The 13,673-nt window shown below is 35.3% G+C and overlaps 1 protein-coding gene across 7 annotated transcripts in view; it reads right to left on the reverse strand.

Moving 5' to 3' along the window:
* Nucleotides 1-13,433, reverse strand: part of LOC126366022 (vascular endothelial growth factor receptor kdr-like) — a 30,377-nt gene extending 16,944 nt beyond the window's left edge. For 4 of the 7 annotated variants that reach the window (XM_050008884.1, XM_050008882.1, XM_050008886.1 and 1 more), the window contains exons 1-7: nt 12,887-13,433; nt 4,296-4,646; nt 4,100-4,209; nt 3,581-3,731; nt 2,257-2,405; nt 1,118-1,277; nt 287-401 (exon numbers count right to left, since the gene is read on the reverse strand). In XM_050008884.1, coding sequence (XP_049864841.1) covers nt 287-401; nt 1,118-1,277; nt 2,257-2,405; nt 3,581-3,731; nt 4,100-4,209; nt 4,296-4,646; nt 12,887-12,959 — 1,109 coding nt within the window. In that variant the 5' untranslated portion in view covers nt 12,960-13,433. Of the gene's footprint in view, nt 1-286; nt 402-1,117; nt 1,278-2,256; nt 2,406-3,092; nt 3,232-3,580; nt 3,732-4,099; nt 4,210-4,295; nt 4,647-12,886 lie in introns of those variants that run through there. The other 3 variants (XM_050008883.1, XM_050008887.1, XM_050008888.1) reach the window with 3 other exon arrangements.
* Between the last annotated feature and the right edge of the window lie 240 nt (nt 13,434-13,673).

The following is a 13,673-nucleotide window of genomic DNA, read 5'->3' on the forward strand; positions in this document are numbered from 1 at the left end:
GTGCCCTCTAATTTTGGATTAGGATCTTATATTTAAGCATCGTTATAATTTGTTTGTGAAGTGTTGTTAATAAACTAGATATTCCTGTTGAATATAAAACATTCTTTTTCGTTGTTATTACCAATCATCCCACTACTCTGCCGGCACGTTGGAACTCCATCCCCACCCATCGTGCCGCATATAATATGTATACGATTAGAAAGTAACCGTCTTAAAATTCCAGTTGGAAGGTTTATCACACCAAAAATAAATTGGTAGGCTGGTAGGTTACATACTTCATACTTACACTGTAACGTTAGCTGGCGGGTATGAATCTATGTCAATTTTTAATCGAATAGATCTCATGTTTTTGACTTCCATGACATCTTTATTCCTCTTGATCACATTTAGCATCGGCTCCTCTAAAATATGAATAGACAATAGCTTTTAATCACACAATATCATAATAAAGTAAGTAACTACATTAATTTCATTTTTTAAAATACATTAACGTAAATTCACGACAACGTGCCCAATTTGGATTATTTCTGATAGTCAGAGTATGACCATCACATGATGAAATAAGATTTCTTTTATTTTACTAATTTTAAAATTTATGTGTAATTTTATTTGAATTCAACAGACTCTTTCCTGCAGACAAACTGTTTAAACCGTTTTGCAGGGCATTGATAAATTGTATATTTAGTATTAAGATTTAATAAATAAATAAAAAATATTATAAAAGAATTCTTTAGTTTCATTGGGTTAATGATATGTATGTAATTTTAATTTGCTTCTCAAACGGAGAGTGCTGGTTGGATCTCTGGTACCGGACTTGCACCAATAAGTTAGTATAGTAGTTATATAAAGTCCAATTTTCACTAACAAAGTTGGCTATCGCCCATTACAGACAGTTAACACTTCACCTATTACGTTGGTCTAATACCCACGAGTATTTAGTTCATCACGATAGATGTATACATATACAATACAGTGGAATATAGTCGTGAACTTATGTTATATTATCTAATTTTAGTATTTGACAATGTTCTTTCTTATTCACTTTTAATGCATTTCATGCGTTGAGTACTTATGTTTTTATACTTGACAGAATATTAACATTTTACATTATATTTACCCAAATATAACTTCGAGAAATTGCTGGAATTCGTGTTACTGGTTTTAGACACACATATGTAGTTGCCCGCGTCCTCTCTACCAGCATTTTTTATTGTTATGTTATTGTACAAGATCGGGTTGTCCTCTGTCCAGTTGTAAGCATTCGATTTATTGGATACCTGTGGAAACTCATGTTACTGTCGGTACTTATATACATTTTTTCCATCGCAAATGTATAGAATTAAAAATAATTTAAAAAACATAAAACAGTCATGAACTTTGTGATGAAAAATTCCACTTGATATTAACCCAGAATCGTGGTCTGAATCATCCCCATCAGTATTCGTTACGATAGTACTAACACGCGGTATAACTGATGAAGGCAAAATATTCTCTTTGACGAGACGGTAAAATGTTGGGGTGGACACGAGGGCGCTTACAGACAAACATCAGTCGTTCGACGACAAGCGGCGCCGGCGCGGCGTAGTCCCCTTGCTGACAATCGTGCTCCACGGCCGTGGAGAGACGTCGTCGTCGTATCTCATCGTCGATCGAGTGTCGTTGGTCTGTAAGCGCCCTGGCGATTTTTACGACATGCGCTATAATTTTTATTTCCCTTTATTCCTAGTCCAGCAGAAAAGGAATGGATAAGTATTAACTACTACCTACAAGTATTATTACTCATCATCATCATCAGCCCATTAGAGTCTCCACTGCTGGGGCACGGGCCTTCCCTATGGATGGATAGGGAGATCGGGCCTTAAACCACCACGCGGGCCCAGTGCGGATTGCTGGTTATTAACGACTGCTAATGCAGCCGGGACCAACGGCTTAACGTGCCTTCCGAAGCACGGAGGAGCTCGAGATGAAAACTTTTTTTTTGTGGTCACCCATCCTATGACCGGCCTCTGCGAAAGTTGCTTTACTTCAACAATCGCAGACCGAGCGCGTTTACCGCTGCGCCACCGAGCTCCTTAATCAATTATTACTCAAAAATACCTAATATATAAATTAATGTTTCATATCCTATGATTCTGATAAATGCTTCTTATACGAAAGTTATTAAGTGATATTTGTGGTTTGACAGATAATTCACTTGATCCACCGCATCGCATATAACTTATGTATCAGTAAAAATGTTGATTAAATTGTTTCTACCTTCGACCAGTCTCCAGGAATCACCCAAGATAGATGCACAGGAATGTTCCTCTGAACCGGAACAGTACAATTTATCATAAATGTCTCCCCATCGAGGAAGTACTGCAATCCGCCAAATATAGTGGGCTTAGGAGCATTGGCTCTTATATCTGAAAAAGATACACATTTATACAAACTTATCAATTAAATTTCTATATATAAATACACAATATATTCATATATTTATACGTATACAATGAAACTAACGAAATTAATACATGACTACAAAAACGGACATGCATGACTGAATATAATTAAGTAAGTACATTCAATATTGTACTTAGACACCTAACTTAAAATTTGGCAACGATTTGTAACAACAGTCCTACTTAAAACATGAATTAGAACATTAAATTAAAAAATGCAATAACGTAACTGAACTCAACAACAAAACTAAAAGTTTAATTGTAAGCAAAATTCATACTCAAATCCGTGACTAATATACGTATTCACAACGATTATAGGATTGTGCCCACAGGTTGTTAATAAATTGTTATCGTCCGTAATGCACCATTCAAACGATGATTCCATTCGATGCTAAGACATTCTGTCTATATATACATACAATAATATTTACACACTTATTGTAATAAAAATGTTAGTGTTAATATATTAGTCCAAACACGTAAAGTGCATAAGAAAAACGCAGAGCAACACACCAAGAAGTAGGAGAAAAATTAAAGAGGAAAGTAAATTGTAAGCGAAAACACAAAAACATAGATTAAAACTGAACCAGTGAAACCATCACACCACGCTACCTCGTTAGGTGACATCTAGAGTGCGACACTATTACTTACAACTCCGTATATCAATTGAAGAGTTTTCATTTCCCCGCCGTAGATCGCATTTGTAGTTGCTACGCTTAGGTACTCTCGAGAATATAAACCCAATCTTTGGAAGGTACTTTACAGAATCTGTTGTCTTGCTACTCTGCGGCTAGTATCACATCGCCAAATAAATAACGTTTTGTTAGTATGAATAATCACATAAGTACACCAGTATGTTTTTCAATTTTGTTCAATCTGTTCATGACACGAAAGTGATATCTGTAAACTTTGGATAAAAATAATGAAAAGTAAAGTAAAATCGAAAAACATACCAAACCACATTCACGAAAAAGTAAATTTGGTACGAACATTATTTGATTTTGAAATGGTCTTTTGAGGAGGCGTTATTATATAAATATTAAAAACTTGTTATGTGTGAGGATTCCATCATCTTCATCGTGAATGCAGCGGGTACTATAAGCAGATAGTATAATTATACACATCATCTAATCACCTACGTTTGTGTACAATAACGTCTTTGTATTCAATATTGCCTTGCTTCACAAAGCCACATGTGAATATGCTTGTGAGAGAGTCAGACAGTACATCGCTATCGATGGTGAACCCAAGTTTAGGATTATATCGGTCATATTCAATGTCTGCAAAGTCCTGAATATTAAGAACGTTGTTATCAAACACTGGCAGTTAATTTTGTTTTAATGATTATGTTCATGCTTTGTTGTCAGCAATAAGCGTTAGTGGTTCAGCATCCCATAAGGAGACAAAAATGCGAATGGTTTTCAATACGCAATCATTAATGGTTTTATCATATTAGTTCTGACTGACATTCATTTATTTAGTCAAATTATTAAGTACAATCCATGCATACGCAACAAGCCAAAAAAAGGTAATTCCTTTATCTTAATCTGAACGCTGCTGTTTACGTCTCGTGCACGCTGATTTTGTTTTTTTTTTTATATGGAAAACGACAGTAATTCAAATAATAACCGTGACATCTAATGATCTTGTATACGTACCAAGGTTAATTGGACTTTAATTTCAGGTGACGTAGGTTTACATTCGACCAGAAATTTTGAGTCGCCTGTTGCTACAACTAACGACCTCATAGGTGCAAACAATGTCGAGCCTAAAATTATACAAGAGATTAGATTGTGGACCAGTCGCACGTAATGCATGATCGTGTGGGGTCAGCAACCTACGGTTGGTTCTCACCGTTGACGTAGACGTATATGTAAGATACGTGGGCGGTATTGTTGGGTTCCTCGACAACGTCGCGCAGTAGCTCGGCGCTGTCAACCGTGTCATCGAAGCAGGCGTAGTAGCCAACCGCGAACTGGTCAACATTGTACAGGTCAAGGAACGCCCTGTACTCTGATCCGTCTTCTGACGTCTCATTTCTTTCCTCCGTGTAAAAATTCCCCGTTATTTCTTCTGGTATTTCTTGTTGCTTAAATTGTACTTGACGGTTGCTCGTGCAGATTAGCGTAAAGTTTTGCCCAGTTTGTAATATTATTTCGCTTTTAGATGGGTTAATAATGACCGGCCCATGTATTTGTTGAACATCTGAAACGATAACGGTTCGCTGTTTAAATCGAATTCGCGCGCTTTTGTCGTTAAACCTATACTTAGTTAAAATACAATCAATTTAAATCATAGTTGTATTCTGAGAATGTATATTACTATTTCACTATATGGTTACATTAGCAGATGTCCAGTAAGAAAATTACTTTTTCCAGGAATATAGAAAGTTTCCGATAAGCAATTCATCAGTGTAGGAATAACACGAGCTATCTACCAAGTAGTTCATAATCATGTTTGTGAGACAAACAACAATGACCTTGATGGGGTCAGTTTGGTCGGCTGCGTCAATCGAGGGGAGCCCGATACACAAGAGAGAAGATAGTGGACTTATTAACGTAATGGTTGTAACGTGAGCCGACGACAGCCTCGCTCACCTATCGAAAACACTATTAATTAGTGTTCGCGAGCGGGGCGCGACAGGGCGCGGTCAACATTCGGGAAATTAATCCTGCCACTAGGAACACATTAACAATTGATCGTATCAAATTCTGAAAACGCCGGCCAATTAAGCGATTAGAACCCCGCAGCTCTAACTTATCGACAAATTAAGGTTCGTCAACTAGTCGCATTAAGTGATAGCAGAGTGATAGCAATGACGTCTTTGGTAATCGTCATGAATCCGCTACTGAGCTTTATTCACGTCAATAATAATTCATAAATATATATAGATATATTTACACACACAGTACAGATATAGTTCATTATAATCGCATACGCCCTTTCCATGCGTTATTCCCGTGCGCAACGGTTGAACTTTTATTTGTATTATTGTGGTATGATACAAGCGGCCGGACGTCTAGTTAAGATATCAGCACAGGCATCCTGTGGCTAAAATTATTGTAGAACGAGATACTTCCTCTAACAACGAGTAAATTGTGTCAGACCTCATAATGACACGGTTCTCTTAGAATTTTCCTGGTTTCGATTACGAAGAATGGATCTATTTTATTGAATTAGTATCAAGCACACATCTGTTGCCTACACAATGCATACTAGAACGGATACTGGAACGCTAAATCTGGCTCAATTTAAATCATGAATTTAGAATTTATATTGGATTCAAATCCAATAATAATCAAATCGTCGCTTTATTTGTGATCCAATACACCTACCTACATAGAGCCATAGCGAATCAAATTATTCCAATGTTCGAAGCTTATAATTTAATTCTGACCACAGATGCGTACGAAAAATAATTTATATGATAACGGTCTGTAAGGAAAAGTGGCTCAGTGGATTTGTATTGCCGATAAAAACGCCCGATTTACGGTTATTGTCAATAAAACGACCTAATACTCGTATACAAGAAATACTTTACTGTTCAACTGCTTGTCTTTTGATATAATAGGCAAAATACTATTAACAAATAACGGAAAGCATATAATTATTGTAGTTGTGAGCTTGACATCGGGATCAGGCTTCTTCAACGATCCGACGACGGTCAGACAGTTGTCTCCAATTGGACGACAAGGGATGGATGAAACACATCCCGACAAATTACATCGGCCTATGGTATATATATTTTATATTTGTTAATCCAAATTTATAAGCCGCCAGGCTAATCCATTTAGTCTAAATATAAATAATTTCAAATAAATGCTATTAAATGGTGTCCCGATAAGTTTATATCTATGAATAGATCATAGCTTTGGTAAGTGATTGAAATTTAGTCAATTCCAATAACTGTTCTGTTATGATATGATTTCCGGTAGACAAGCATTTAGTCTCCGAGTAAAAGCAATTCCAGAGAAAAGTGTTTGAAAAATATTATTCGCTATAACTGATGTGACGTCTTTGATTGCGGACAAAAGAACTAGTTCGGTTCTGAAGATGACGCCGAAATAGGTAGGAGTGGTGAAAAGAGACTTTGACAAATGATACTAAAAGGAGGCTATTTATTAATCATTATACAATTGAGTGTGACAAGTATTTATTTCTTGGTATTCAGCATCTGGACAGAGAGTTTATAGTTGAGTAGCACGTACTCAAATCTAGTATCATTTTTAGAATTACTACTTTGTTTTTTTATAATATCAGCCTTCTTTTCTACATACCTACCATTAAACAACGTCTTCATTAGAAGTTACGAGCTAGGAAATTATTCAGGCAAATTAGTCGTAACCGGCTGTTAACGTCAGTCAATATTTAATTAACTTCCTACGTAGAAAAACAATTCTTTTGTAACCTTTGACTTCAAACGATTATTACTACGTCTTTATTACGTAAATAATAGATATTAATATTTCCTAATAAGTACAATTCTTGTATGTTTACAAAAATACATAAAAATTTAGTTATTGTAAGAATTTAAAACAAGCTTGTGATCCTGAAGATGTCATCAGTTAGAAGCATTCCAACATTCCTAAAGGGGCGTACAGACTAGGAGCATTCCAAAGTAAACATTGTTGACGCCGTTGACATTCCTTTGCGAGCTTGACATTATTCACGAGCACAACTGTAGCTCAATAGACTGTATTAAAAAAAAAGAAATTTCTATAGAATAGTCTGCTCGTTTACTGAAAACTTCCTGCTCCACGTTTGAGCTTTATACAGCTTAGATCGACGGTCACTATAAAAGTATACTTTTTTTGATCAGTAGTGTCAACGATAACGTAACAGTCATCTGCGTAAACAAGGAATCACAATCCGCGGAGGTCCATGTTGCTCTTTGATGACAACACGATACAAATTAATAATAAGCTCATTTCGTCTGTATGAGAGCTTTTGTGGTTCCCACAGACAGATATGCTAAAAATACTCCATGATGGATTAAAAGCAGATAAGTACGACTATAACTCTGCCCAGTTTCCACGCGTAGATAATTACTTTGCGTCAGTTTTTATTGCTCTTTGACATGTAGAGTAGCAACCGTTTTGGATGTATATTTCACAGAGCAGATGGTAGTCTAAACAAAATATAAATAATGATCATATAAAATTCGCGGTTAAACCAAGGACTGATAAATTACGTTTATTTTCGTAAGAATAATATTAACTCAAATAATTAGGTGCATTTTCCTTAAGCTACGTTGATTTTATTTCAAAATCTTTACGAAATCAAAATGGGCAATATATTGAAAAATCATAACGTGTATTGCGTGTATCGTATATATGATTGGTTTGTCTGTCCCACAGTTGTCCGAACAATAGGTGGAACTTTCAGCAATAAAATGGGATCACAGAGGTAGACGATAAGTAGGTACTAGTATAGAATATGTAATTTAAATATCGTACCAATTACTTAACATAACATAAGCGCCTGTTGTCGCGACTATATACTAACTGGGCTAGTCAGAGTTACATCTCTCGCAAGATAAACTGAAGTACCCACGCCTAACTTTCTGTTAGACCAACGTGATGGGTAGTTAGTCAATCAACTTGTGTTTTAAACCCACTTTTAAATAGGAATGCTATACAATAATATTTTGCACAATTTTTCAATTATAAAAAAGACCTTTTATATTAATCGAGACAACACAACGTGATAATTCCTTCGGTATCGTCTCATCATATTCAAATTAAACTGATCGGCTGAATAAATATATAACTTTACTTAACAAACAATAGTTACACGTGTAACGAATTGAATGTATATATTTCATCTTTTCAGTTTTCAGTTTTTTACTCCCTATTACTAATATGCATTCGTAAGCGGTAGCAAAAACAACCTTACATGGGTGAGCAGAACCATAAGTTACCAGAAAACAACTTGCATCCGCACTTAGTATTGAAGATTTAAAATGGATAGATGCACCGAATAAAAATGTTATGTTCGTGCAAAGTGTAATGTTGTAAAAATATAGTAAGTTCCTAGAAAGTATTATAGTATCAACATGGACCCGGTAAGGGCACTGCAACTGGTGGAGAGGACAATATGATGTTAGATAGTTCATCATTTGAAATGAAAAGGGTAAAATGACTTCCACGGGTTTCCAAAAATTTAAGGTGGTAAAACGGTAGAACCACCCACCTTTATGAACTGTGAATGAAGCAAATCCAAAGACCCTTATTTAAATAAGAACAATTAAAAAGTGCTTCATTGTATTTTTTACTTTAATGTTTCACTATTTTGTAAATAATTACTTTTTAAATGTCCGACAGAATAATGTCGCGGAACCCTCCATGGAACTTTTGGAATCGCTGACTTTGTAGATTTTTACGACAAGCGTGACTGTGAAGATAAACAGTTGAAAGCAATGAATATGTTTTTTTTTCTCTTTTCTCCGACAGGTTTATAGGCACTTATTATGTTCATTAGGTTGTGACAGTATATTCCGTTGCAGTACAAATATTGTCCTTGCTCAGTTATTTATATGAATGATCTCAGTCGAGAACAACAGACTAACAAGCCTCGCATTCAACCTGGTTGTCGCTTCGAGACAACTTTTTAAAGCCAATCTATTTTTATAGTCAGACAAGACAAATAAAAATATATTTGTCTACGTATCTTCGCGATCGCAAGGTCACAAATACGCTGGCGATAATGATTTAAAATAAAGATAACGAAAATTACTATTCACCCAAATTATTGTTAGGTACACCTAATATACACAATTTATCTTGTAAACAAAAAAGAAACGATAACATTAAACACGTATACAGTCATGAGCAATATCATGTACCACCTTTGGAACCCTGTCGCACTATCTTATATTTGACATTTAATGAAATTTACAGTTTAATTTGACAAAAAAGTTAATGTGACTTGTTTTCAAAGTGTATAATATATATTAGTACTCGTGACAGTACATAACATCTAGAAACATTCTGATTTTAACAAATTTTTTTTTTCAATATATCGGAATTCCTCCTGAACTCTTTACACCTGGTAACTGAAATTTCTTTTCCTAATAGTCTAATAAGAGATTTGTATCTGTATATAATAACCAAGCCAACATTTATACCTATATAGTACCACAACGGCGTACCACGTTAAGCGAACTCTATCTAGTAGGATCGGCAACTAACTCCATTATGGAATATTTGATTTTCTTTTTTGTTACACTTTTCATTTAATTTCATGACATCATTGACGTTACATCCCACACGAGGGAATATTTCATGTAATTTTTCATTTAATTATTTTTTTTTAATTTTTGTTTTTACATGCGAATATAAATATAGAGTAGGTGCTCTCTCAAATCAATAGCCATAAATATTTTATTCTTTTCTTCAAACTCGTTGTTTATATAGGCATCAAGTAAGGTACTTCTGTGCCCTGATGACTTTAAAATATTGAGTTTGTTCCAATAGCAGTTAAGTATAGCCACACGTCCAAGCTATTGTGATCGATTGCAAGAAGGCAAACATAATATTTTATAATTATAGTGCATTATGAGTTATTATGAGTCACTGTTTGGATTCTTATAAACCGCCGATAGTTACGGATACTGCGATGATTCATCTCGTACTATGCTCCCCAGACGGAGGCTGCATGGGATTTACTGACGTCACGCGACCTGTTCCAGGAAAGGAACGAGGTTATATAGGAAATTAAACCTGTTTTACGCACCACTTTCCTGGCCTTAAAACTTGAACATACTTATACTTGTACATACTTAATTCCTTAGGAAGTAAAAGTCATGTCAATATCATTTATATGAATCGCTTGTATTTATATTTCTATTATTTATTATTGGCAAAATATACTTCGTTAACTACTATTCCACAGTTTTATCAATAATTCAAATGTGTCTTCATAATACGACGTAATATTATTATTCTAATTTTATTATTCTATTATTCTAATTTAGAACTGAAAATATAATAATCTCATCTGAAAATATAAAAAGAAATGTCGAGATGGGAGCGAATCTACTGACATGTGGAAACCAATCTGTAGTTATAACCATAAAATGCTGAATCAAGTCCAATTTGTAGATTACTACCATGAAAAAATGAGGTTTTCTCTTTCTTCCTTATACCTCCATCTCTTTCAACTGTACCGCAAATTATAGCGTCTGTCACAGGAATTAAGTTAAAATTGCCAGTGTCGCGAATGAGTTGAATAGATCGCCTTCCGAGATTTTCGCGAACTTCGTAGTAGATAGTGACTCAGCTTCATTCATAATAGTTTACGTAAAAATAAATACTACTCTGATTCATCAACTTGGTACATTAAGTTAAGGATATTTCGCTATTTAAATATAATACAGAATAAGTATTATCGAAATAATGTACAAAATGAGTATTCTTGATTTTGTAGGAATAGGTAATACTTTAATCCTAAAAACATACTTTAAACTTTAAACGTAAGTACATTATTAATATTATTGTCAGCCTAAAAAGCCTTTATTTACACAGGACAGAATATTACTTCATATAAATAGTTAATCCTAAAATTTAATTTAATTATGTAAATACTAACATTTACCTACCTACTTAATTACAAATATCGGGTAGGTAAGTACTTGTGAACCGCATTGTGGTTCCTTATAAAGACAAATAAACATTGGGGTTCCCAGAAGTCCTCCTTTTAGGTCATTTCTAGTACCTACCTACTAGTGTTAATAAATGAGGTGTAATTGATGCAGTTTTGTAAAGTTTAGACAATTAGCTAAATAATATTTCTTTTTTGTTAGTCACATTGGGTGTTGTTTGAATTTTCATTCACATTCCCGCTTAAAGTCACGTTGCCGCCGCTCCATTATTGGCGCAAATTGATTACAAGTTAAACATATTTATTAAAATGTTATCATATCACATTACCCTTACGGTTAAAGGTTACGTATGCATAAATACAAGACTATAGATACAAGACTGTAATTATAAACTCAACAAATTGATATTCTAAAAGGTTTCCTGCGTAACAGTCTAACAGAACCGTTTTTTGTGAAGTCATCACGACATTGGGTAGCTATTCTTAACGGGTGAATGGTTTCAATACAAAATTAGTTACAGACTTGCGTCAGAGATACCTTGATAAGTCTGATAACTGTGCAAGATGTGTTAGCACAATCACGATCATTTACATCGCATACTTACTCCAGTTCTTCACCCACCATGAACCAAGCGCCTCTACATCGTACCCAACAGGTTATATTCACATCTTGGTAAGTCAAGCCAATATTAGTGACTAAAACTAAATTTCAAAATGCAAGTTTGCACAGAAGATGTGCTGTAGTTCAACCGCTGTAAGTTATTCACAAAATTAATAGGGTGTGGTCAGTGTAGCTCCAAAGCCTTTACGTGTATTACACCTAATCGTGCTAGGTGGAGTTGTGTGAGGCCACCTCTATGTACCTATACCCTACTTACTCAGATTTTCTGTAATAAATATCTTAGATTGCACCATATGTTTGATGACTTTTAGAACATACGTATTAGGAGCTATAAACTCCTGTACAATGAGAACAGGCAGCTATTGTGTGCATGACACAATAATATCTACGACATTTACTAATGGCTCATAAACAAATGAATACCCATTATTTTACGACATGAGATATGATTTGATATGAAGTTCACGAATGTGATGTGGAATAATTTATTACGGTTATGGCCTTGCAAAGATTGTCATGTGCAATTATGTAGGTAGCTGTTAATGTTATTACAGCTTCTTTGTAAAAAAATACTTGTGAAAATAATACATTTTTATATCGTCCATGTTACATTAATTATTCCTATGCTGATAGAAACTTTACACGGGTTGTTACGATAGATGTTGCTCGAGATGACACTGATAAACTATTTAATTACAATGTACTTAATGGTTAATTATACTAAAGAAGGAGTTGTAGCAAATGTGAGTACTCTATCTGTACAATACAAATCTAAGGAGGGCCCTAACAATTAAACTCCGTCTACAAACAAGAACGCGTGCTCTTGTCGGGTCCTCACAATTTGCAATGTAAGCAATCACCGACAAATTAGACATCATCTAGGAATGTACGTACCTATGTTTTTTGTTCAAACATTTGTTATGTCTGGTTTTTGCGCCTAACTAAACAAATGAATGAGCATCCAGTTGGATTATTCAAAGTCTTATTGTTGTGTTTTATCTTGTTACTGTATCCTTGGCTTTTTAATTGATAACATCAAATCAGTCTTAATATACCTAGTCTGAAGTTACTAAAGGCTTTGGGCAGTACACTGATACTTGGAACAAGGTGCAACAGTTGTATTATCGTGTTAGAGTTCATTCATATGAAGATTCTAGCAGATAAATGTGTGTATTAAACAGAGTTACATTCAGCGTCCAGGTCCAAAGAAGAATAATCAAACCTGCTGCAGTGTTGGGAGCTATTAATAAAACGCCGGTCATAACAGACCACAGCAATCTTCGCTCAGCAATCATTTTGGCCGGATTTATTTAGAGTTCACATAAACACAAGTGGTTTTTGCCATGAATTATAATCATAGCCTTTATTCCATTACATGGAATGTTAATCGGGCGTTCTATTTATATCGTCCGTGTTCAGTTTCGTCGGCGTTTAGCATTCCACAAGTAGCGACTGCGACGTCTTGATCACCAGTGCCATGGAGGCATAACACTTTAAACTTTAGAAACACTGTGAGTCATTTTTGGTAGAACTGTACGCATTAGATTGTAAACAAAAGTGGTGATTGTATCACGTTGTCACATTGTGGTGGTGCAATGGACGTGGTAGAGTAAGGAGAGAGGGACTCGGATGAGATATGTGATAGGTCAGCGAAAGTTGTGAAGTATTTGTATTCCGTGCCACGTGACGTATGAGCAGCGAGCGCGCGGTGGCGGGCGGCTTGAGTCGACTAGCGGCGCGGTCGTCGCGTGCACAACTGACTGGCAATACTTGCCGCTCGCCCACACTGCTCTACCTTGTACGTGAGATAACACCATACCATGTCCTATAGCGACGAAAAGAGACAAACGAACCTTGCTACTTATCATTTATTATCAAACTAAAACAAGCCAGCAATGGACCGTAAAATTACTAAAAACCAGAAATTGGAATTGATAGCACAAAATATTAAATTACGATATTGGTATTACCGCACGTTACAGCGCCTGCTTCTAGAATGCGGTAATGCC

Source organism: Pectinophora gossypiella, chromosome 4 (assembly GCF_024362695.1).
Source record: "Pectinophora gossypiella chromosome 4, ilPecGoss1.1, whole genome shotgun sequence".
Taxonomy (NCBI): Eukaryota; Metazoa; Arthropoda; class Insecta; order Lepidoptera; family Gelechiidae; genus Pectinophora; species Pectinophora gossypiella.